The 26,317-nt window shown below is 35.2% G+C and overlaps 2 protein-coding genes across 5 annotated transcripts; one reads left to right on the forward strand and one right to left on the reverse strand.

Annotated features, from left to right (window-relative positions):
- Window positions 1-1,668: 1,668 nt before the first annotated feature.
- LOC112739175 (probable methyltransferase PMT3) lies at window positions 1,669-6,892 on the forward strand. Of its 4 annotated transcripts, none has more exons than XR_011871679.1 (10): window positions 1,669-1,860; window positions 2,531-2,655; window positions 2,775-2,995; window positions 3,113-3,277; window positions 3,425-3,607; window positions 3,709-4,303; window positions 4,712-4,824; window positions 5,212-5,432; window positions 5,899-6,082; window positions 6,162-6,892. XR_011871679.1 is itself a non-coding variant. In XM_025788962.3 (9 exons), the coding sequence occupies exons 3-9, from the start codon at window positions 2,783-2,785 to the stop codon at window positions 6,460-6,462; spliced, it is 1,791 nt and encodes a 596-aa protein (XP_025644747.1). In that variant the 5' UTR covers window positions 1,679-1,860; window positions 2,531-2,655; window positions 2,775-2,782; the 3' UTR covers window positions 6,463-6,892. The 4 variants fall into 4 exon arrangements, 2 of the variants coding, with proteins under 2 accessions (XP_025644747.1, XP_025644746.1); XR_003170147.3 differs by having other exon boundaries at window positions 1,698-1,860; window positions 2,531-2,646; XM_025788962.3 differs by lacking the exon at window positions 5,899-6,082 and having other exon boundaries at window positions 1,679-1,860.
- Window positions 6,893-8,781: 1,889 nt separating this feature from the next.
- On the reverse strand, window positions 8,782-16,621 carry LOC112739216 (dolichyl-diphosphooligosaccharide--protein glycosyltransferase subunit 2). Its single transcript, XM_025788964.3, has 20 exons — window positions 16,483-16,621; window positions 16,189-16,354; window positions 15,596-15,788; window positions 15,186-15,275; window positions 14,892-14,954; window positions 14,694-14,763; window positions 14,473-14,537; window positions 13,894-13,948; window positions 13,182-13,309; window positions 12,974-13,089; window positions 12,790-12,859; window positions 12,044-12,148; window positions 11,828-11,917; window positions 11,572-11,720; window positions 11,294-11,405; window positions 11,136-11,219; window positions 10,717-10,797; window positions 10,403-10,627; window positions 9,693-9,815; window positions 8,782-9,171 (listed from the first exon to the last, which is right to left on the reverse strand). The coding sequence occupies exons 2-20, from the start codon at window positions 16,350-16,352 to the stop codon at window positions 9,055-9,057; spliced, it is 2,100 nt and encodes a 699-aa protein (XP_025644749.1). The 5' UTR covers window positions 16,353-16,354; window positions 16,483-16,621; the 3' UTR covers window positions 8,782-9,054.
- Window positions 16,622-26,317: the final 9,696 nt, after the last annotated feature.

Here is a 26,317-nt window from a genome sequence, read left to right on the forward strand (position 1 = left end):
AGGGTCTTTGCTTTCCACAAACTTAACTTGTCTTCCACCTTATCAATCACCGGTTTTCAAGTCTTCACAAGCCTCGGGTTTGCTCCAAGAGAAATGCCAAGATATCGGACTGGTAGAGACTCCTCCTTGCATCCCAGCAACTGACACATCTTACGCGCCCAATGCCGACCACTGTTAACCAGAATGAAGCTAGACTTCTCAAAATTGATACTCAACCCCGACATCAGCTCAAAGCAACGTAACAATCACTTTGTAGTTTCTGATAGTCTTTTCCTCAGTAGGACAGAAGAGAATGGTATCATCTACAAACTGTAAGTACGACAGCTCAATGTTATCCCTTCCAACTAAAAGTGGATAGATGCGGCCATTCCTCACTGCCTCCCTAATTATCCTATGTAGCACATCAACAACTAGCACAAACAGAAACGGCGATAAAGGGTCTCCTTGTCATAGTCCCCTTTCCATCTTGAAAGGCTTAGTGGGAGACCCATTTATCAAAACCGACATAGACGCAAAGCAGACACACTCCTTAATCCACCCCTTCCATATATGAACCAATTTTTTTATCCATAATCTCACAAAAATCCCAAGAATAAGGAGGTGAGGAGGAAGAAAAATGGAAGCAAGGACAATGTAACCATAAAAAAAAAGAAACAACGACAATCAAATTTAATCAAAACAAAACACATTAAAGTAACAATAAAAAAGAAGAAGAAAAATGAAAACAGTGCTGCAGACGAAAAGAAGAACACCACCACAACGAAGATGAGAAGAAGAAGAGCATAAATACCAAATCCCAACCTCTGAGAACATATTGTGACAGAAATACAGAAAACCTCCAAGAGAAGCACGAAGTTACAACTCTTCTTTGGCGCTACTCGAAAGCTCGCCATTAGCAGCATCCATGCCTACTTCCGAATATCGCGATGGAGACAGAGAATTTTTCGAATTTCACTGTCACAGTAGGGTTTGATTTGCCGGCAAAGCTTTTGGAAAATTTTGCAGAGAATTGTTTAACCAAGAGCTTGAATTCGAAAATGTAGCCAGATCCAAAGTCTTTGTCTCTTTCGTTTTTTATCTGTAAAAAATCCATTCTTATTATTGTTGGTAAAGAATAAGACGATAATAAAGTTATGTGATGAGAAGTTAGAATGATAGAAAAATTGGGATACGGTGAGAGGTTGGTGACCATAGGAATTAGGGGTAAGAGAGGATGGAATTAGGGTTTCTGAACAAAGAATAAATTAGAGATTTCATCAATTTTTTTTAAATCAGCATTTTCTGTCAATAAAAACGAAATTAAATGATGGATGTTAACTTTTGTTAAATTTAAAAATCGTTCAGAGACCATATTTATCAATAATATCTATTAGGTATAATTTTATTAGTGACTGAATTTTTCAAGTATCGAATTAATATTTATCTCTTATCTAAATTATTCTTTTAAATATGTTATTTACCATTAAAAACGATTTAAATAATTTTTCCTAAATTACGAGTTATTAAATTACTTTTAGTAGTTAACATTGTCTTAAATATTTTCATAAAATACTTATATAATAATCCTGAAAATTTTTTAAGTATATTAGTACATTAATATTTCAATAATTGTTATGATTGATCTTAATTATTTATTATATATATTTTTTATAAGTAAGATTCACGTTTAAAAATTAATGAAATATCAATATATCCGTGAAAATTCTCCAATATTCCTTTGCACAAAAGGAACCATGTGCCTGTCCCAGTTTTGGATGCTACGCTGTTCCAAATCCAATGTCACAGCTTCCACTTTCTCTTCTCTTTGCAAGTTGCAACCTCTGAACTGAAACGAACTCTCAAGCCTCAACTGAGTCATAGGTACGTAATTATACTACTAATACTATGCTGTGTTCTCTAATAATTATACAACGTTGTTTCTTTCTTTCTCTCCATATCCATGGCACCAGATTCCACCCTTTTCAACACCCCAGATCCATTTTCAACCTCTACTCAACGCCCTTTTGCTTACCCTTATCATTTTTTGTGTTTCATTTGCCACTTTCATTGCAAAAATCGAACCTTTTCACCATTTCAGTTATATATATAAGTCTCTTTGCCTGTGGCATCCAAAATTTTGTTTCCACTGACGTTTTGATTCTTTTAAACGTCTCCAACTGTCGGTGATTTCCTTTTTACCCTTATGCTTCCTTTTCATTTCAAAGTAATTTTGATATGCATTTATTCATATAGCTGGTTTTGACAGTGCCAGTTGAAAGTTCTGCTCATCTTCCATGTTTGGAATATTACAAAAAAAAAGAAAGATAGTTCAATACTTCAATTGTTATTTGATTTATTTATTAGATTTCGCTTTCATGCTCATTATTGCAGCTATAATTTTTAAAAAATTAATTTATATAATTTTTTGTTTGGTGAGAGAATGTGAAGCAGGTCCTACAAAGAGGTGATATTGTCCTTTAACTGTTAAGTGATGGGTGGTGATGCTGTTTCATTTCTTCTTGTGTTTTATTTTTTATTTTTTATTTTTCAGTTTTCAGATCATGTTTCAAGGTGTTCTCAACTTCATCAAGTAGTTGGTTTGTGGAACAAGTTCATTTATTTGATTGTTGCCCTTAAAATCAAGGGCAAACCTGAACTCAGAAGCGAGTGAGTGCGGTGAGGAAATTTTGGGATGGTTGTTTAACTAAAATAGTTGCTTTTACTTTTGAATTATCTTTGTTCCTTTCAGTTGTATGCTAGTTGAAGTCATGGTGATAAGTGTGATTCTTATGTAGTGGCCAGAATGGCGAGAGGGCGAGCAGATGGGAGCCCGAGAAAACGGTTGGTCACGATTATGTTGGTTTTCGTGACTATTGGTGGTTTGATTTACTTGTATTCTCAGAATAGCAGCGAGTCTTCGGCTGTTAACAAATCTTTGAAACAATTTAGCTGGAAGGGGGATGGAGTTAATGATGAATCTTCATCCGGAACCAGTGTTGTACCAAAGACCATTCCAGTGAGTTATCTTGATCTGGACTTAACGGGACACAATGTTTAGATTGCTGCTAGTCTCAAATGTTACTTTTCAATGTGAACATTCAAGTTATATTTACTGTTCTACTACATGTTTAAGGTCTGCGATGATCGTCTATCGGAACTCATTCCATGCCTAGACAGAAATCTCATATACCAAACAAGATTGAAGCTTGATTTGAATTTGATGGAGCATTATGAACGACATTGCCCAATGCCCGAGAGGCGTTATAATTGTTTGATTCCCCCTCCTCCAGGGTACAAGGTAACTGTCTTCTCTTGTAGTTTCTTCATAGATGGAACTTAGAAAGTTTGAAATATTTAGAAGGATGGAACTAAGAAAGTTCGAAATATTTAGAAGTTTTTGTGTTCTTAGGCTTTAAGTGTCTTATATGGTTCTTGATGATTATAGGTTCCAATCAAGTGGCCAAAAAGTAGAGATCAGGTATGGAAGGCAAATATACCTCATACCCATCTTGCAACTGAAAAATCTGACCAGAACTGGATGGTTGTAAAAGGCGAAAAGATTGTTTTTCCTGGTGGAGGAACTCACTTTCATTACGGTGCCGATAAATATATTGCATCAATTGCCAATGTAAGCTAGTTACTCCTGTTTGGGTTGGGACTAAAATAATCACAAAAGCGTAATTTATTCATCAAAAACATTATAACTTCTCCTCATGACTGGTATTGCAGATGCTCAACTTCCCAGATAATAATATAAACAATAGAGGAAGGCTCCGCAACGTTTTTGATGTTGGCTGCGGTGTTGCAAGCTTCGGAGGATACCTACTTTCTTCTGATGTAATTGCAATGTCATTAGCACCAAATGATGTTCATGAAAATCAAATCCAGTTTGCTTTAGAGAGAGGAATTCCGGCATATCTTGGTGTTTTAGGAACTAAAAGACTACCGTACCCTAGTAGATCATTTGAACTTGCTCATTGTTCTCGTTGTAGAATTGATTGGCTTCAAAGGGATGGTATTCTTCTTCTTGAGCTGGATAGACTGCTTCGGCCAGGAGGCTACTTCGCCTACTCATCTCCTGAAGCTTATGCTCAAGATGAAGAGGATAAGAGAATTTGGAAAGAAATGAGTGCTCTTGTGGAGCGGATGTGCTGGAAAATAGCTGCTAAGAAGAACCAAACTGTTATATGGGTGAAGCCACTTACAAACGATTGCTACTTAAGAAGAGAGCCCGATACTCGGCCACCGCTTTGCAAATCCAATGATGATCCTGATGCTGTTTGGGGAGTTAATATGGAAGCTTGCATCACACGTTACTCTGATCGTAAGTGATAACCTCGCTCTTCCTTACAATAATTTTTCTGATTCATAAAAAAATGTCGAGGGCATAGGATAAAACTCATTAGAATGTTCCGAAACCATACATTACATTGCTCTAAAAACGCTAATCTGAAAGATGAAACAAACAACTGCAGCTTTTTTTTTTTGGGTTAAAAAACAACTGCAGCAAATTTCTGCCTTGTGATCATACGGTTTCTTACAAGAGTGTGAAGAGTTGATTATGTAAATAAGTAGCTTTTTCATTTTTAGATAGATGCTTCATCTCTCTGTTTATATCTATTAATGTTGCATGGTTTGGTTTTGTTCCAGTAGCAATTTCTCATGTTAATTCATGAATCTTAAAAGTTGAAAATTCAGTGTCAATAACTACATATCCTGCTGGTTTCTACAGAAATGCACAAAGCAAGAGGAAGCGGTTTGGCTCCTTGGCCGGCACGATTGACGACCCCTCCTCCTCGTCTTGCCGACTTCAATTATTCTGCCGATTTTTTTAACAAGGACATGGTAATTCAATATATATATATATATCCTTTTCCCCCTTTTAATTTCTTCAATAATGTTTAGTGTGATTCCTTAAATTTTACCTACACTAAAGATAATAAAAATATCAGATAAAATATTTGAGAGGGTGGAGAAGGACCCGTTGGAAACTATTAACATACCAAAAATACAGAGAGAGATAACTGAGATAAGATAAATTTGAGATGATTGCATTGCAATCCTCGGTGACTGTTGAAGTGTCATTTTCTATCAAATCTTTTTTCTATAATTGAATTGAATACATGATTAGCTTGATAGTATATCTGATTATCTATACTCTCGGGGCATTGGCACAAAAAGCAAAGACATGCATATAAGCGTCAAGTTTACGAAAGGACTAATTTTGTGCAGGAAGTTTGGCAACAACGAGTCAATGATTATTGGACCGTGCTTGGCAATAAAATTAAGCCTGACACGATCCGGAATGTGATGGACATGAAGGCAAATTTAGGTTCATTTGCTGCTGCTTTGAAGGACAAAGATGTTTGGGTTATGAATGTGGTGCCAGAAAATGGGCCAAACACACTGAAGATAATATACGACAGAGGACTGTTGGGAACGGTTCACAACTGGTATGACTCATCTTTGTAAAAGGAATGTTCTTCACTAGGCTACATATAATAGCAATTCCTGCCAGTTCTAACTAATTTTGATTTTTGTTTCTTTTTAATATTCTATTTTGAGCCATTATTACTTTTTTTTTAAAAATTTAAAGATTTGACTAGAGATGTTTACATTGGGATTTTGTGGTGTCGTATGATTCAGATAGACTGGATGAGTGGTCGGTCTCACTAGGTTAGATATGGTTAGGAAATGATCGCATCACAGATCGAGTAAGAGTACTGTTGATTATAGAGATGGTAGAATCTTGTCACAAGTCGTATGGATATGTTTGGAGAAGGCCTATCAAGGCTCGAGTTAGAAGAGTGGATCGAGTGTAGTATTATTGCTAGTGGTAGAAAGAGACCTAATAAAACTTTAGAGAAAATTACTAAGATTCAATATAAATTGTCTAAACACAAATATGATTTTTGATAGGGCATTGTGGTGTCTTTTGATCTATATCGCAAACTCCGCCTAGTGGACAATGCTAGTGTTATCCGATTCACGAACAGCGAAGCAGAGGTTGGATGTTGGGGTTATTGACAAACAAAGAGCAAGTTATCAACTCAAAATACTGATTTCCTATTAATATTAGACTCAAAGGCTTAAATTAAGCATGGTAGTTTTCCAATTAACCTAAATGCTTTGTTGCTTTTGCAGTGCTATTTTGTGACCTTGTTTTGCTGTCAATGTGACAGGTGCGAAGCATTTTCGACCTACCCTCGTACATATGACCTACTCCATGCGTCAACTATATTTTCTGATATCATTGAGAAGGAATGCAGTCCGGAAGATTTACTAATTGAGATGGATAGAATCCTCCGGCCGAAGGGTTTCATCATCGTCCACGATAAGCGGTCAGTGGTGCTGGCAATAAAGAAATTCTTGCCGGCGTTGCACTGGGAGAAAGTGGCCATATCTGGTGAGGATGACGATGCGATATTGATCATTCAAAAGAAGATTTGGTTGACAAGTGAGAGCATCAGGGTTTCAGAATAGTGACATATAGTCATATACTACTATCAATGAAGATGGATGGCAATCTTGTTCTTTCACTTGGAAGTGTAAAATGGAAGCAATACTGAGTGCAAAGATGGCTTATAGCTCTTTTTTCCCTATGCTTTAGGTGTGTTCTTTTTCCCTCCTTTATATGTTATTGGGTTATTCTTATTCTCGTGAGTAGCTTGAGTTGTAATGAAAGCTCAACCAAATCATGGTCCTTGAATTTTTGCATGCGAACATTGTAACCATGATGTCATTATTGAGGAAATTAGAGGAATCTGGGTAATTATACTGTTTCGAAACTAATTTGAACAAAGTACGGGATATATTAACAATGTTTACATGGATTACCATTTAGGTTTTTATTTTGTGGAGAGATGGTGTAAAAGTATTATTATATCCATTTATGCATTAACTATTAGTGTTTCATCATGTCTCAATTTTCAACTTTTCTTTTTATCCAAAAAATTTCACAAAAAAAAAAAATTGTGTAATACTGTTAATACATTTAAACTAAACTAGTATTTGACAAAAAAAAAAAAAAACTAAACTAGTACGGGATTATTTCACTTTATTATTAATTTATTTGAGATTTTCTTTTTATTGAAGCTATGTCGAATATTGACATTTATTTTACAACAATGTCTAGTCCCACTAGGTGGGGTTGGCTACATAAATTAAACGACGTTATTGAATTCTATCATGTATCATGTCTACAGAGAGATCGTTTATATGTAGATTTCGTTTGATCATCTCATGGATGGTCTTCATAGGTCTTCCTTTGCTTTTCATCCCTTGTCTATCTTCTATCTCATCCACTCTCCTGACTGGGTGTTCTGTCGGTCTTCTTTTCACATATCCAAACTATCTGAGACGCGATTCTACCATCTTTTCTACAATAGGTGCTACTCCAACTCTCTTTCTTATATCTGCTTTATCCAATTGCGTATGACTACTCATCCATCTCAACATCTTCACCTTTGCTACACTTAACTTATATTCGTGCTCTCTTTTGGCTGATGAACACTCTGTACCACAAAGCATAGCCAGTCTGATTCCAGTGCGATATAATTTACTTTTTAAGTTTTAAAGGCATTTGTCATATAAAATCAGACGTATTCCGCCATTTTGACCAACCTGCTTGGATTCTATGATTTACATCCTGTTCAATATCTCTATTATCCTGTATGATGCACCTAAGATACTTAAAACTTTTAACTTTTCGTAGATATTTTCTCCAATCTTCACCTTTGTATTAGGGTTTCCCCTTCGACGGCTCAACTTACATTCTATACATTCTGTCTTGCTACGGCTTATGCGCAGACCATACACTTCTAGAGCTTCTCTATATAAATTCAACTTCTTATTTAGATCTTCTCTTGACTTTCCAATATAAGGATGATATATCGGTAAAAAACATGCACCATGGCACAAACTCTTGGATATGCTATGTGAATACTTTCAAAACTAATGTGAAAAGATATAGACTTAAGAATGATCCCTTGTGTAATCCTATACCAATAGAAAATCCATCAATCACACCATCTTGAGTTTTCATACTAGTTGTAGTCCTATCATTCATGACTTTAATTGCACGAATATATACAATTATTACTCTCTTCCTTTCCAGAGCTTTTCATAAAACCTCCTTTGGCACCTTATCGTACGTTTTTTCCAAATCAATAAACAATATAGATCCTTTTTATTATTACGATACCTCTCCATCATCCTTCATCCAAAATAAAAATATACCTTGCATTAAAATTTATTATAATAATAAAATTAGAAAAGTTATATATAGAATAAAAACTTTTGAAGCAAGATATTTTATTTTTTGGTGTCTGATGCAAGATATTTTTGGTTGATGCACTACATCTCCTTTTTGGGTTTGAATGTTTAGTTTAAAGATATAAAGACTTCATTATAGATAAAAGCTTTATTATTTACCGATCACAGAAACATTAAGAACCCAAAAACGGAAAAAAAAAAAGAAACATGAAGAACATCCATCAGTATTCGCAGAGGCTTCGTGTTATCTTGTTTTCTATCAAAATAATCATTATGTTTGAAGTTAGAACCTACTCAACTTTTAGTTATAATTCATTTTCAAGTTTATATATCTAAATGTTGCATACTGCGCCCACAAAATGCTAGGAAAAACGTGTTCACACTTCACACCAACAGATCAAACACTAACCTCTAATCCATTAGCTAAAACTCGAGACGTTATTATCATATATTTCGTGATTTTTGGAGGAACCAAGTTTTACTCTTTAACCTACTGCTTCCTGCATTTCTTCCCAACAAATCACACCCTAAAACATCAACAGTCCTCTCAAATTCAAATTGAATCTTAGCTTACAATGATACTGAGGCCATATAGCATATGTTAAAATCAGGTGATTGATTCAAGGATAAAACTTTATGACCATAAAATTTTAGCACTTGTCTCTAAATTGAGCTCTCTAAATTTGTTATTAACTAGTATAACAAGGGTCCTACAAAATTGGATCAGTTAAAAAATTCCTTAAAGTGAAAAACTCAAGTTATCTAGTCATCGCTTTATATAATAGACATTACTTGCTTCACTCATGCAGATTTCAACTTGGTTGATGTCGAAGCAAGATAGGAGAGAATCCGGTGCCCGGAAAACATCAAGAAAGCTCCCAAAAAGCCAAGTGTTTTGAGAGTAGTGAACAGGTCCAGCTGCAACATCAGCAAAAGTAACTAGAGATAAGCACTTCAAAGGAGAAATAGAAATAAACAGACAGTAATAGTATTCCCCTTTCCGATAAGAAGGGGAATGAAAACGAACACTTCCAGTGAAAACCACCAATGCAACTATCCACCACTTGTTCAGGTGATTTATGTATTTGATTTTGCTTCTGCTGAACTGATTCTAAGTAGAATTAGTTCTGACTGAATTTAGTTCGAATTGATGTTTGACGTAATGTGATTTATGTTTGTAGACACTCCAAATGTGATTTAGATGTAAAATGTTTTCACTTCTCCCAAAAACAATTCCAGAGGAAAGAATTGAGCGAGTTAGAAACCAAATGATAAAAAATTAAAAAAATTAAGCAAAATCAATTTTACCTCCTCCCCAAAATCAGTTTTAATAATGTTCAAAGGAGATAATGCTTCTGATTGATGCATTAGTTACTTCTGGTCTACAGAAACCAATAAACATCAATTCATAATGCTACACTAGTGAAGAGTGAACATACCTTCAACCAGAAAAGTACATAAAGCAACAGCACTGCGGCAATACTGAGTTGGAACAGCAAGGCAAATGCAGCAGGTACTGTTGAACTGGGGAAATTCTTCAGGTTCACCCCCAAACGTAATAACTGTAGATGAGATAAGAGGGAGTGATGACCACGACAGATCAAATCAACAGAAAATAAAGCAGCCATCTGCTGCTACTACAACTACCAAGTCTTTTGTCAATAAAAGGTATCCGTTTTACATTTCCCCACCCACTAAAAATGAAATCACTGTCCTATCATAAACCATGTCTACAAATAAGCCAATTAAGACCAAGTCATTCATTATGGTCTCCCTTTAACCATTGTCTTGATATCAATCTGATCCATTCTGAAGTTTCTACAAGTCTTCTCTTTACATGAACAAATCACTTGAGATGAATTCTATTATTTTGTCTGCAATGCATGAGAGCATGTCACCTAACTTCTCTCTAAAGCAAACGTTCTCAACTTATTTTATCTGGTGCGTCTACTTATCAAGCATAACATTCTCATCCTAAGCATATGTTAAGTTCATAAAAATAAACAAAATGGCTACACAAACACACTGCATTATTCACTTTCCATTTGTGTTACTTTTCCCATTTTTTTTTCTACATCGCTGCCTTCTCTTAAAAAGAGGCATGAGGACAAATATATTTATGCCACCCAAGTACCAAAATAAGACTTACCCCAATTAAAAAGCCAAGGAATGGCAAAAGGATCAAACCCAAGAAAGTAATAGAGAGATTCTGAGGTGGTCGCTTTTCAGGGGTCCTGAATAAGTGAGTTATCTCTGTTTTGGGCCCATATCTTGAGTACGGGTCAACTGGGGGTGCAGGAGGTTGGGCTGCCTTCTCAGGTGCTTCCGGAAGATCTAATTTGACATGGCCAAGCAACCGTATGAAAGAGTTTTCCTGAAATAAAGTAGTTTTCACTTGGATATCCTTACTGTTTCTAAGGACAAGATAGGAAATTGAAATTAAAAGGAGGTTTTGCGAGATACCATGGCAGCATCACCAACAGTCAGCTCAATATCATATTTGCCTGAGAGATAGAACAGTTTCTCCACCAGGCCAAGAAAATCCTACAAGCCAAAACAACAATGTAAGCAAAACAAGAACAAACAAAGAATATGAGATACAAGACTTTCCAGCATTCACAAAATTATAATGGCAAAGAAAGATGTTATATAAGCACCTCTGTTAGAGATAGCAAAAAAGCAGTTAGGGAAGGTCAGCAGTTCTAATGTAGCAATATAAGGTTACAGTTGCCTTACAAGTGGTAAAATTTGTGCAATATAATGTAGCAAGATAACTTCTCTATTCAATTAATCTCTCGATTTATATATCCAGAGAGATATAAACTATGCAGAATTGCACGATTTAATAAGCTTAACAAGTACTCCAACCAAGATATACTTACCAGAGTGATCTCAAACTTCTTGCCAACATTTCCAATCACAAAGACGTGTTCTACCTTTATCTCATGCCTAAACTTCAAAATTGCCTGCAGCACAACAAAATCCTCAATATACAGGCCACAGAAATGACATTCAAAAGGTCTATGCAGCAGCGGCATACCTGATGTGGCTTAAAAACATGACCGTGAGGAGTTGCCAATTGGAAAGAAAACCGCAACTTCTGCAGATGGTTAGCTGAAAATGAAACAACATCATTTCCGGCAAGATCTAGCCTGCACCAGTAAATGGAATTTGGAAAATGAAAAAAAGTCATCAAAGTAAGAGCTACAAACAGAATATGGTACAAAGATATAACCTAAATTTTACAGGACAGAATCACAAGAAAATGACGACATACTAATCTGCAATCAGAAGTATCCTAACTATGATGATGGAAACCTACGCTTTTTTGTCTGGACACTTCCAAGGTCACCCAGAACTCCGATTTCTGCATTGCTGACTGCAATAATTCCAGTAACATATATAGGCATGTGAATTTGGCCGCCGGTAGCATAAACTTGTTTACTGTGAGAGTCATGAAGCACAATCTACAAACACATGTAACATAATATGATTGAAAGGCAAAGACAAATATATCTTGATGCAAGTATGCAACAGAAGGGGAATAAAACCTACACTAAATAAACAGGAATACCTCAAAAACAAACACATATGTTCCCACATCCACATTATTTGTGAAACCATCCAAGACATGAAGTCCACTTCTTTTGTCATACTGGAGTTCCTGCATCATGGAAAAATGACAATGCCATAGATAAGAGAGAATCCAGGGAAACTAAATAATAGTGCTATAATTATATATTCTATCAAGCCTCACCCCTCAAAATAAGTCCTTTGACTCATCACTCACCTTGCTCTCAATAATACTTGAATCTTTTGCACCAGAACTGAAAGCTCGGACAAGCTTAACTACTAGAGGTGGTGCGGCTGAACCAAGTGCTGTACTCACACGAACCTGATCAGTTTTGTAATTTGTAATAAATGTCATATTTTCTCAACAGTAAATAAGTAGAAACACCGCTTATTCACAAATCTATGGAGAACATAAGTGAAGAGTAAAATTGTATAGCTGAGTGAAATAGATGCTGCATGCAGAATTGGATATGTATAAGGATGAGGTATTGATATGATGTAGCATGGCATGCAGATGAATCAACTAGCAATGATTGTAGGTAATGCAACTAGTGTTCAAGGTATAGAGTGTTACTTTTCCTTAAGATAAAAACAAAAATAAAAATATATGGAATATATGGGCTAATAAGAATAACAAGAATTATTCGTGATAAATGAAGAGAAACCAATTTTATAAATTGCAATTGAATTTTTAAAGAAGTTTGACTCATCAACAAGAAGATTAGAAACCCATAGGGTTACCAAGGCAATGGATATTTTCCACTTTTTTTTGTTGAACAAAGAATACCAAATATCATGAGAAGGCATTGAGATAGAAACCTAATGTCCAGTGCCTTAATAGGGCAAGGACCAAAATCCAAAATACGGACCAATATCATATGGGAAAATTTGCAAGGACCAAGACCTTAATAAAGTAAAACTATAGCTAAACAAAGATTTTAAATACTTTAATTAGCTACATACCTTAAGTTGGCCTTTCGTGGTTAATGAATAGACTGTTTCAGGAAGTGACAATATCAATGGGATGGTAACCCTACACCAAGATAAGTCAAGAGTTACATTGGCTGAGAAGAACAAGAAACAGAAGGAAAAGAAATATTGCTGTAAAACAAATTTAAACAATAGATTGACTTGTATAGGCACTTGCCTTTTGCTCTCCAGAAAAGCTAACGATTCAACTTGATTGAAGAAGTCCTTAGCATCTCCTGGGACTCCAATGCCCAAGAGAAACTTTGCTAAACCCAATGTTTTATCCCCTGGAAGCTGCTAAATGCAAAGGCAAAACATAAAAGTTACATTTTCCCAAACTTTTTTCTTTAAAAAAAATGGACAGTAATCACATATACTCTACATACATTTATTTCTCCAGAAACTGCAGCAGCAAATGCAGTAACCCCTCGAACAACTGAAGAGGTCGTGGAAAGGGAATCCTGATGCTCATGCCCACCAACAGTTTCCCCATCAAAATAGAAGCTTCCATCATCTGTAAATTTATAATATGTTTGTATAAGTTCAACATGCAAAATATTAGACATAAAGAATGGCAGGACCAATTAAATTATGCATGTGCACGTGTGTTTGTCAAGCATATCAAGTCAGATTAATAGTTAATTGTAATAATGCGAAGTAATTTTGACCAATGGATATTTTACATTAATGGGTCAAAAATAAAGTATAAGGCCATATGACATTTTCGAGTGATCATATGTCCTTTATTTTAATGTTGGACATCCATATGTAGTCTAATGACCAATATTTGCTCCTCTCATCTAAAAGTACAAGAATCTTCAAGGAAATTATTCACTTTGATGCTAAATGGCACCTTTCAGAAACGAGTGAACAAAAACAAACATCCAACAATCTCACTCCTAATCAAATGGGGACTCAAAATTCAAGACTTCTGAAGATGCATCTAACCTCGGGCTACTTAGATCAGAAACGTTGGGCATTAAGTATATCAAAAATTGTAATGTCCCATTACATGCCAACTAAAGAGAATTACATAGTTATAAAATAAATATTAAAACTTCTCACTTTGAATGAGGTAAAAGAAGCAGCCATGCATACCATTTTTCTCAATGCTGCCAAAAAGCTTCAGTATATCATGTTTTACAGTATTGACCTGCCAATACGGAACTAGTATAAGATATTAATAGATGTGACAGGACAGATTCTGTTACCAAGATGTAACAACATGTAGGAAAGTTACGTCTCTAATCTCTAAAATATATAAAGGGGATTCTACTATATATAATGGGGATTGGGAAAGGTTTGGTGCACAATTTTTTACCGCCCAAAAATGCTCTTCATCCTATATATGCATAAAATACTTTTGGTTATTTTTAAAATTTGAACCAAAGACCTCTTAATTGAAGTGTAATGTACTTACCATCTTGAGTAACCTCACATTTATGATTTTTACACACATTTAATAAAAAAAAGGTGGATTAATAGGCACGAAAGGTTCCTATTATACATAAAGGGCTAAAGAGATACTAAGAGAAATGTAACACTCATAAATTTACTTCATATTCACCATGTACTGCATGACATACTATTTCTAGTGCAATTAATTTTATCTAAATAAATTTCTAGAAAATTTGTTAAAATTATTCAATTAAACAACTAGCTAGGATCCAACTTTACCTTAGACTGATCAATTTCAGATGATGCTAGTGAAATCACTCCAGCAAGGGCTTCAAATGCTAATCCTGCAAGATACACACAAGAAGTTGTCAGTAAATATAAAGTTCAGCAATTAAAATAATTCAAGGGAAGGCACAAGTCAAATGCTAGCTCTGACATGGAAAATATTAGGCATATGAAAGATAAATAATAATATATCAAAACATTTTTCCATGAATTACCAGCAGCATAGGCACTGGATTCTGTTTTGTCAGAACTGTAGCGCCATTTTCCATCACTTTGGCTTTGAGCCTGCCAATAATGAGGAGTAAGGGCATGACATCAAAAGCACACAAGAAAGTATTTATCAAGGAAGTATCCTTCAATAGTAGAACTCGCAGCAATCTTATTTAACACAACTACAATAACAGAAAAGGAACCTTGATTGACTGAAAAGTTCCCGTGGCATCAGCAAGAAGAACATCAACATTTGAATCCTGATCCTGCAAAGGAGATCAAAAGAAGGTAAGGACCACAGGAAATGAAAAAAGAATACTAAAGTGTCCAAAACTTAAACTAACACATCATGAAAGAAGATTTGGCATATTTAAAAAATTGAATTATCAACTATAATGGTAAAATTCCAAGGAAATAAGCTTCATGAATAAAAACATAAAAACATGTTTAACATAGTCCTTTGGGTTTGCTGCGTAAAGTAGAGGCCAAAAAATTACCTTTATGAGAACCAAACCTCCTATTGAGTAGTATAGGTCAGGCAAAGGACTTGCATCGCTGATAGAAGCATTGAGTCTTGAAGCAATACCCTTTACAATATAAATGAATTACATTAGTTTCCATACTTAAAATTATTATCTGACAAATTTTTTCCACCCTCTCAACATGGTTAACAATATACAAATTTCTAGTTAATCACCTAATGTTATGATCAGAGCAACAATAAATGATGTGTATTTTGCAGTTAAATAAGCCGATAATAATTGCACACCACATTAAGTGGGACATTTCAAATTTGTATCATATTTAGGTTTGAAAATAACAGTATTGTTTTCGAACATCCTATTTAGAAACAAGTAACAACTGCAGTCAAATAATAGTTAATAAAAACAAATTTAAATATAAGTACCTCGAAAACCTCCCCATTAACCTTGCATTTCAATATGCCATTAACTTTCAAAGCATAGAACAAATCCTTAAGAGACGATGACAACGAACTCAGATTTTCCAACACCACCTTACATGTGTCCGTGCTCACACGGTGCTTCTCTTCAATCCCCAGAATCTCAAAAACCCTGAGAGCCTCATACGCATCCTGCAAACTGATGAAAACAGAACACAGTATTCAATCAGTTGAGTCAAGACCATTTCCAACATAGCATACAAATCTAACAATAGTAAAGAAACAAGCAGCATTTGCACAGATCAGAATCAAACAGAAAAAATAATGCATTTAATGGAATCACAACGCAAACTGATCTCTACGCACAACAAACACAATCTCAACATCACATTCAGCATATTAACTCTAATCTTATCGTTTTAAGAAACTGCAAATTGCAGCAGCAATATTGTCATGAATGCCATCTCCCAACAACAATTGTGGCGACGTCAACAGCATTTTTTTAAAAAGAAACATTTTTTCTGCAAATCGCAACAACAGTAATTCTTTACGAGAATGAGCTACGAGAGGGTTTAATTAGGGTTTCTCTTGGTTTTAACCTGGGAAACGATCCGTGAGAAGGGGCGAAGAGGTTCAATGCGGCGGATCGGTGATGATCGGAGATCGGTTGGGGAACAGTGGTGGTGGCGGTAATGGCGGCGGAGATCGAGAGAGCTAGAACAAGGACGAGAAGAAACGGTGACGGTGCGCGAACGAAGGCCATTCCTGCAGAATATGAATTAATAATTTTGTTGAGCGATGAAATCAGTGAATGAAGAAAGTGAAGTATTGCATTTTGAGAGATGATGGAAGTGGATCAGAAGAATGAAGAAGAATAAGAGAATGGAGCATACGAGAGAGAGAGAAAGAGAGAAGAGAATAGAAGAGAAGAGAGTGAGATGGGTCAGCGCCGAGGAGTGCTCCCACTTAGCAGCGACGACTTACACTACTGAATTCTGAATACTGATGAAGTGATGATGTCTTGTTAACTGGTTCGGTTTCTCACCGGTTCGTGTAGATAGAGCCAATCAGCCAACAACACCCAATTCGGTTCCTAGCTACTCCAAACTTATGAAATTTAATATTTTTATTTTTATTTTTAAAATTATGAATTTGATAAAATAATTAAAATTTAATTACTTTGTTGATCTCTATAATTTTATTAAATTTGTAATTAGGTCGAGTAAAAAAAAAAATTACAATTAGGTCTTTATGTTTTTTGTTTCTTTTCAATTGGATTCCTATACTATTTTTAATGTTGTAATTATGTCATTTTTACGTCAAAAATATTAAAATTAATAGAATATTTTTCTTAAAAAATGTGATCAAAGATTTAATTAGGTTTTTAATTATAGATATCTTCAATTTGTATAAAAATATTTAGTTAATTCTAATATTTTTATATTAGAAAAGGTCTAATTATAAAATTAAAAGCAATGTAGGGACTAAATTAAAAAGAAAAAAAAAAGTATATGAATCTAATTAAAAATTTGGTAAAACTATAAGGATTAACAGAATAATTAAACCAATAATTAAAAAAATTAAGAATAAAGTATTATTCAAAAATAAATATAAAATTGTATAAGTTATTTAATATATAAAACAATTAATTATATTATTATTATGTATAACAAAATCAAGATATAAATTTACAAAAATTATTTATAATATAATTATTTATAAATATTTTTAAATCTATTTATTTTTCAATGGTATTTAATTTAAAGCATATATAAAAATTTATGTTTGAAGTATTCTTTATTTTGGTTTGTTTGGATTGATTCCAACTTATAGTCGCCGGTTAGTTGGAGGTGACTCCGACTTATAATTGTCAGTTTGTTAAAAGTGATTCCGACATATAATCGTCAGTTTATTGAAAGTGATTCGAATTTATAGGTGTCAGCTTGTTTGAATTGATTCTGACTTATAATTGTCGGTTTGTTTTTGTATGCTAACTTTAATATTAGTTTGTCGTAGTTCCTCTTAGACAAGAGTTTTATTAACTTTCAAGAATTGATATAACAATAACGGAAGAGAAAATTGTTAGTCATGGTCTCATGGAGACTATCAAATGTAAAAAGATAATGATTGGTAGAGTGTATATAGTTATTCTCAAATTAATTAATAACTAAGTTTGTTTCTGAATTGATAGAAAATCGAATTTTGTTCTCGGATTAATTGACAGTCAAGTTTATTCTCAATTTGATTGATTGATTTTGACATATGAAATAATAAGATACATAAATGTCATACAATCCAAATATATAAAGTAGTATATATCTTATAAGAAGATATGATGTATTGAAATTTTAAATAAAATATTTATATAAGCAACCTAAATTATGCATACACATTGTTACTATCCTGACCCAATGCTATGGCCCAAGTTCAAATACGCCAAAAGGCCCAATCTAAAGATTGGCTTTCGTTATTCACCGACCTCTTCAAAAGAGGTCGGACTCAACACAGACTTCTTTCCAAAGAAGTCGGGCTCAAGAGATAGCTGGCAGATAACACTTATTCAAATAAGTAACTGCCCCTAAAATCTCTCAACCCACTTCTAGAAGCCATATCCCAACAATCCCTAGATAAAGGGACGGTTATCCACCTAAAAAGGTGGCACTACTCCAACGGTGGTTATTGGATCACCACTATAAATACCCTGACACTCCTCAGGTATCTCTAAATTCCAATACTTTCTAAACCTGCTTAACCTCATGCTGACTTAGGCATCGGAGTGTCTTTGCAGGTACCACCCCCCATCTCTTGGAACACACAACTCGGAGGCGGCTCCCAGACGTAAACCAAGTTGGAGACCACACTCCTCCAGCGCTTGGGCCTCAAACAAGTCCAACCACCGTCCGGTTCTAGGTAAGCCCCGGAAGATTGGCGCCGTTGCCGGGGACCTGGAGCTCAACTCTTGATAATGGCGGATGATCAATAACATAATCAGACAACCACTCGACATGAATAAGATGCAAGCATGTTAAAAAGAAGATGGAATACAGTTTCTATGGATACCAGAAATCCCGTAAAAACTTCTCCCAATGGGCAGAGGATATCAAATAGGGATGATGATTCTACTTCTACAGTTAAATTGGATTAAAAGAGAAGAAAGCACCGTCCCAAGGCCATTGTAGAAAGCAAACCAAGATGAACTCGAAAGCCAATTGAATAAAAGAATTTTCAATTCAGAAAATTCAATTGGCAAAAGAAGTTACGTGAAGAAAAAAAAAAGAGGAAAAGGGAACGTGACTAATCCCAACCTCTTCGTGAAATAGGATGGACAATGACATCCGTGCCAACTTACAATCTCGAAAAAATCCATGATACCCACTCATGAAATGGAACAGTTGCATGTTCCAAATACACAGCATCAGCCAATTTGAACACAACCCAATCCGACAACGGAGTGATGAATCCAGTTTTTTCTTCAGTGGATTCACCTGTCAATTACAACAGTGAATAACACAAAGAATTCTCATGGTACATCTTTCGTTGGTTGCTCACAAATTACATCACTGCCAATGAATATGGAAAGAAATATTCCTGTGGTAGAATTTGATGTTGTTTGCACACCAATAAAGATGGATGTCTTCCAGGAAGAAAACTGGAATCCGATCCAAAGAAAAAAGAAAGTCGGGGTGACAAAGGCCCAGTCTTCATTGGAAGGAATGATGGTCAGACTTTTCTTCAAAGGTCGGATGAGCCGGGAGCTCACAAAGAAAATCCGACCTCTTTTAGAGAGCTCACGAATAAAAGTCCGACCTCTTTTAAAGGTCAGACTTTACAACAAGGTCGGATGAGTTGGGAGCTCACAAAGAAAATCCGACCTCTTTTAGAGAGCTCACGAATAAAAGTCCGACCTCTTTTAAAGGTCAGACTTTACAACAAGGTCGGATGAGTTGGGAGCTCACAAAGAAAATCTGACCTCTTTTAGAGAACTCACGAATAAAAGTCCGACATCTTTTAAAGGTCAGACTTTACAATAAGGTCGGATGAGTTGGGAGCTCACCAAAGAAAATCCGACCTCTTTTAGAGAGCTCATGAAGAAAAGTCCGACCTCTTTTAAAGGTTAGACTCTACAATGAGGTCTAAAACCTCATTGCTCAGAAGAATCCGACCTCTTTAGATCCGACAAGGAAAAAATCCGACCTCGTTTTGGAGTCTGTAAAAAATCCGACCTCTTTCACGATCAACTCTACAATGAGGTCAAAAACCTCGAAGAATATCAGAAAGAGATTCCGACTTCTTTTTAAGATCAGAGTCTACAATGAGGTCGAAAACCTCCAAGCTTATAAAGAAAGTCCGACCTCTTTCCAAGCTTAGAAAGAAAAATCCGACCTCTTCTAAAGATCCAAGCTTATGAAGATAATTTGACCTCCTCTGAGGATTCAAGTCTACAAATAAAAATCCGACTTCCTTTAAGAGCTTACAAAGAAAAGTCCGACTTCTTTCTTGAGGTACAACTTCGAGAACCAGATCCCAAGCATAAATGGCCATGAGAAGGTCATACAAAGAAATTTCTCAACTGACAACCTCGTCTTGATCCAAAATGACATCGGACCAAAAGCGGACGAAGAAAAGCCAACACCAAAATGAAAAGATCTAACAAAGTCACTTAAGACTTGAAAAAGAACTACTACAACATACTCAACTTACTCGAAAACAATCTACCTAGATTGTGCCATGTTTACAACAAAAGGGATACTACAGCTAGAAAACGCACCTTACTCCTTAATGCACACTTTTTCTGACTTGAAGTGATGAGATCCAAAGTGGCGTAAGAAGTTATAAATGCAAATTGTGGTCCGACCTCATTAAGCCACTTGTACTAAATCAAACTGGCAAGGGGCAAAGCCTAAAATGAATTGCACAAATAACTTAAGGACAACGTGATCATAATCAAACATCAACACGAAGAGGATGTAAACCCGACGTCACAACAATTTGTTTAAAACAAATTGAGAAAGGATGGCGATTTACAAGAATGCCTCCCCAAGCCAAGAGATAAGTATCCGACCTTACTAAGTTGACACAACAAGTATAAAACAAGTTATCCGACCTCCCAAAAAGAGAGTCCAAAATAACTTGTAAAAGTCAACAAATAGTAAGATTCAAGAATGGCATGACTGAATACTCGAGTCCAACTTTATGAAGCTCGATCTCGAGTAGGGGCACTAGCTTATCATGAAAGCTAAGTCCAAAATTATTAAAAACTAAAGACAACATTCTACAATGATGCTAGAGCACGAAAGAAAAACGTGACCCCCTTCCAGAAACCTGAGAGCAAACTCAGATAAGGAAAGAGCTCTTGAGACAAAGGATGGCTACGAGATTCGCCGCAAAAGACCTCATCTTGATAAGAAAAAATATCAAGCTACTGAGTTCGGGCGAATGAAAGCTGACAACAAAAAGGATAGGACCCTACAAGATTACTGAGATCTTAGGAAAAGGTTATTACAAGGTGACCGACTTAAACAGCACCGAGCTACCAAGGTCGTGGCATGCTTGTAACATGAAAAGGTACTATAGCTAAAAGCGAACTCTACTCCCTGATGTACTCTTTTTCCAACTTCATGATTTTTTCCCAAAAATTAAAGGATTTTTTCTGAAGAAGGGTTTTTAACGAGGCATCATAGTAGAGACTAAGGGATCATAGATAGTGAAAAACCTTTAGTAGCAGTAAAAGTACCTTCGCAAATAAATAAAGATCTTTTATCTCTTATAAATTCCTTCTCGTTTTTCTTTCTTTCTACGAAACGCGCCGACTTAAGCTCGACAAAGCGTGAAAATCCCATGAACCGACCTAGATGGTCGTCAGGATAAAACGACGAGGTACAAGTCGGTGTAAAGAGGTTATAAAAGTCGATCGTAATAAACTCGGAAACTATCTGACTTACAAGTCAAAAAAACCGAGAAAAAAGAAAACGCATCGCAAAAATAACCTAAATCATAAGAGCTCAATAAATCAAAAATTGAGTATAAGGAATACCAAAAAGAGATCAGAAAACCTATTGAAAGCACTAAGGCAAAAGGCTGTCCCGAGTTGTTAAGGAAAACTTAACTTAAAGAAAGGGACAGTCAGCCAAGAAAAAGGTTTTTCAAAACAAAGATCAAAAAGGTTTTTTCTAAGATTACTGAAATCTTAGAAAAGGGCTACTACAAAGTGTCTAACTTCGAGGGTGAAAAACTACCCAGGTCGCAACACACCTCCAACATAAGGAGATAAAACAATTCCTTATGAAAATTGATTTTCTACAATTAACACACACCAATTGAAGCTCGATAAACCGCGAAAATCACAGGCCGATCATATAGAAATCGCCTGGATGAAGCGACGAGGAACCAATTGGTGGAAAGAAGTTACATATGCGAATTGGAAAGAAAACACCTCGAAACAGCTCGGGCCAAACGGGTTGAAAAAGTTGTGTTTAGAACAAGTCGCAAAAGTAACTTGACTAAATATGCCCCTTGAGGCATAAATACGATCTAACAACTCGATCCACACGGATAACAAATGGATCATACAAAATCTCAAGCCCACAATCTCATCTCTACAAGTTCTAAAAATAAACGACCTAGTCGTATAAAATGGAACACTTTCACAAAAACAAGTTGTTCCAAGAAAACTCGTTCTAGCATTCACAACAACATAAGGATAACTTGGATTAAACGAGTTATGCCAGTCAACCATATTTTTAACGAAATTGTGTTAAGCACAAGTCGTGTCTATCTAAAAGCAAAGCTTTAAAAGTGATTTGTATCAAAATGAATCACTTCAACCAAACGACTCGTATAGAAACGAGTTAAAAAGGAAGGATTGTAAACGTTTTTGAACAAAATCAAAACGTAAAAACTATCCTCCAAAACAACTTGGATAAAACAAGTTGTATCATACACAAAGACGACAACCTTGTAAAAACTAGAAAGGGGAGGGAATAATCATATAATCCCTTCACCTAAGGCGCCAATTTATGCTCGACAAAGCGCAAAAATCACGAGCTGGCCTTTTCAATGGTTGCTCGGATAAAGTGACGAGGTATAAATTGGTGTCCAATGGTTATAATACGGCTTGATGATTTAAAACAACTCAAGCCCATGAGTTGAACAAAATCGAGTAAAAAATAACCATATGATCTAAGTAATTTGTATTAAAATAAATTGCGCAAAACAACTTGATATATAACGAGTTGTGCTTCAAAAAAGTGACTTGTATAAAAAACAAGTCATCTAGAAAACTCAGAATGAATGAGTTCAACAAAAAAAGGCTTCATTCGAAAATCCTTTCTGCTTGATTGCTCGAGTCCGACTTCATAAAGTTCGACCTCGAGCAGGGGGCATAATGGATAAAGCAACGAAATCTGATGGTTATAAAGATGATCTGATAGTTTAAAAGGACTCAAAATAAACAATTTGTACTTGAAACAAGTTGTGAAGTCCTAAAAAACAGCTCGAATTTAAATGAGTTGTAGGTAATCAGATTAAGAAATAGCCACGTTTTAATTAAACGATTTGAAATAAAGCAAATCGTAAAACCTTAAAACTACTCGTATCAAACGAGCTAGACGAGGTTATACTAAAAAATAATTACAAATCTCAAAACAAGCGATTTGTATTAAAACAAGTCATGCATCCTCAACACAACTCGAACTGAACGAGTTGTACAAAATTAGGATAAGAAATGTTTTCTGGTTAAGCACGATGTGCTAAAACCAGTCATACAAAGCCTACAAGCCTTAAATAACTCGGAAAGAATGAGTTGTACCAATCAGTCTTAGAAAAAAAGACCTGGCCAAAAACAAGTCGTTTAAAGAGGGAAAAGTATTTATAGCACGCCAGGGGCATAAGGGTAAATTGACGCGATCATTAAAGAAACGCGCTGTTACCAATGTAACTGCTCCCACGTGTAAATGCGAAAACCCCAATGGACGCAACATTTGATTAGACTTGGCGGTTAAGAAAATCACGTCGGTTACAAACCCAAGTTCAATACTCGAATCCAACTCATAGGCAAAAGAGATTGGACTCGAGTAGGGGCACTGTTACTACCCTGACCCAACGCTATGGCCCAGGTCCAAATATGCCAAAAGGCCCAATCCAAAGATTGGCTTTCGTTATTCATCGACCTCTTCAAAAGAGGTTGGACTCAACACAGACTTCTTTCCAAAGAAGTCGGGCTCAAGAGATAGCTGACAGATAACACTTATTCAAATAAGTAACTGCCCCTAAAATCTCTCAACCCACTTCTAGAAGCCATATCCCAACAATCCCTAGATAAAGGGACGGTTATCCACCTAAAAAGGTGGCACTACTCCAACGGTGGTTATTGGATCACCACTATAAATACCCTGACACTCCTCAGATATCTCTAAGTTCCAATACTTTCTAAACCTGCTTAACCCCATGCTGACTTAGGCATCGGAGTGTCTTTGCAGGTACCACCCCCCATCTCTTGGAACACACAACTCGGAGGCGGCTCCCAGACGTAAACCAAGTCGGAGACCACACTCCTCCAACGCTTGGGCCTCAAACAAGTCCAACCACCGTCCGGTTCTAGGTAAGCCCCGGAACACACATAATTTTACCGAGATAGAAATGACTTAGTAATTTAATTTGTTAAGGTCATTTGCCTTTCATTTTCCTTTCAAGTTGATTTTAAATTCTCTTTTTTGTGCATTGTAAGTTACAGAATTTGAAAGGATTTGTAGTGAGTTATGGGGTCTTGGTCATTGTGCCAACTTTGGTTGGGGAAAAAAAACTCAAGTTTAAATTCTCGCATGTACCTTTATTGTTTATGAATCTCGGTGGAGAACGAATTCTTTTATTCGGCTCAAGGCGGGCGCCAAATATTCCTACATAGTAAGCCTAGCGGTAGGTATAACTCATCCTATTCAGGGATTGAGCTTTTCTTCGCCTGAAATGAAAGAGGTATACGTCGATTTCAAGAGAAATAACGGCGGTATATATTTGCAAAAATATTCTGACGCTCAAGTAAATAAGAGTAAGAGATGAGTATAATGTTATTTAAAGTGAATAGCATACATCTCTTTGTTTTAACTTACTATTTATATAGAGTGAATTAGGTTTTAGTTGTACCATAATACGGTTACTAAATTGACTTATTATTGCGAAACTGTTGGGGATATTAGCCTGATTTTATGGTAATTGCTCCTGAAAATTATTTGAGCTTATACCAAAAGATTCATTAAAAAGGAAAGACACGTGCCTTTGATTTAGCACATTTGATTTGTATAATTTCGATTTATAAGTAGTGTAGTATAGAATTACAAAGTGTTTATAACATACAGCGAAAATAATAAAATAATCAAATTGATCTATTTTGTGATTAAAATTTTATCAAAATAAGACGGATAAGATGCCAATACCTGAGTATACTAGTAAATAAGACTTTCTCCTTCGATAGTACGAAGGCACTATGTGTAGCCACACCAAGACTGATTCTTGTTGTCAACTCCATGACCAATAAATTTAATTGAAAAACCTTTTGCAAGTTCTTACACCAAAAATTTTTCACCAAAAATTAGACTATTTTGTGTATGTAGAGGTAAAGAAAAAATTATTATGTTTCCTTTACCATATACATATATATAATATGAGTTTGATAACTTATTTGAAATAGAATAAGTTAAAATCTTATCCATATTTAAAACTCATCATAGAATAAATAATTAATTATTTAATATTTTTAATTATCATATTATTATATTCATAGTGCTAGCAAAAAATATAATAATATTTTGTTTGAATTAATATAATTATTTATTTGATCAAATCAAAATAATAATTAAATAATTCTTTACCAAGAATTAGAACACTCGTTAGTGTATGATCTCGTAGGTTTAATACTAAGCGGGTAGTAAATTAGTCATACTAAATTTTACTAATCAATGTTAGCATCTAGCAACACTCCTTGACGACCCGATAACGTGAAGTAATAATATTTTTACTAAGAACCCAAGAAGAACAAAAATATAATTCCTTCCATCTTTTTAGCTCTTGGCTAACTTTTAGAGTACGGTTGGATTATCAAACTCTAACTTGTTACCATTATTATAATGAATTATGAATGACCTAAAAAATTTATTTTTTTAATCATTCAAATCCCTTGGCCAAGACATTGTTTAATTCATTCATTATAATCGTCAAGCTCGAACTCATTACCATAGTTGATGGATTTCATATTGACTAATCATTAATTCTACAAGTATTTAAATCATACCCAATATCCATTCAACTAGCACCGTAGGGTATTAGATGTCCGGAATCAAAGTATAATAAATATATTGTCAATTACTATGATAGTCGCAGGTCAACGGAAAATTCTAATATTATGTTCACGTGAGAATATTATATTGACAAATATATTGTAACTATAATCATTAGGAGTTCTCAGAGTGAGTGATGCCAGGGCATTTTGGCCAGTTTCACTGACCTTTTCTTTACTGTTTTTAGGGTAGTTTCATGCATTTACTTAGGAAATAAGCTAGTTTTGGGTAGATATTCAATTACATCTTGATTCAAGCATACATTGTGCACTTTACATGATTTCATGAGGTTTTTGCATGAATTTAATGACAAATTGGATGTTGCATCCCCCATGACTTGGACTAGAACTTTGATGCACTTTATTGCTTGATTTCAGAACAAAGGAAGCAAAGAAGAACC

This window comes from Arachis hypogaea, chromosome 2, assembly GCF_003086295.3.
Source record: "Arachis hypogaea cultivar Tifrunner chromosome 2, arahy.Tifrunner.gnm2.J5K5, whole genome shotgun sequence".
Taxonomy (NCBI): Eukaryota; Viridiplantae; Streptophyta; class Magnoliopsida; order Fabales; family Fabaceae; genus Arachis; species Arachis hypogaea.

Coding starts and splice junctions, on each gene's coding strand:
- LOC112739175 (XM_025788961.3), top strand. Junction 4,304..4,711: donor CATCACACGTTACTCTGATC/GTAAGTGATAAC, acceptor TGGTTTCTACAG/AAATGCACAAAGCAAGAGGA. Junction 5,433..6,161: donor TTGGGAACGGTTCACAACTG/GTATGACTCATC, acceptor TCAATGTGACAG/GTGCGAAGCATTTTCGACCT.
- LOC112739216 (XM_025788964.3), bottom strand. CDS start 16,352: ATGGCCTTCGTTCGCGCACCGTCACCGTTTCTTCTCGTCCTTGTTCTA. Junction 14,538..14,693: donor ATCCAGTGCCTATGCTGCTG/GTAATTCATGGA, acceptor TGTATCTTGCAG/GATTAGCATTTGAAGCCCTT. Junction 11,406..11,571: donor GTCCAGACAAAAAAGCGTAG/GTTTCCATCATC, acceptor TTACTGGTGCAG/GCTAGATCTTGCCGGAAATG.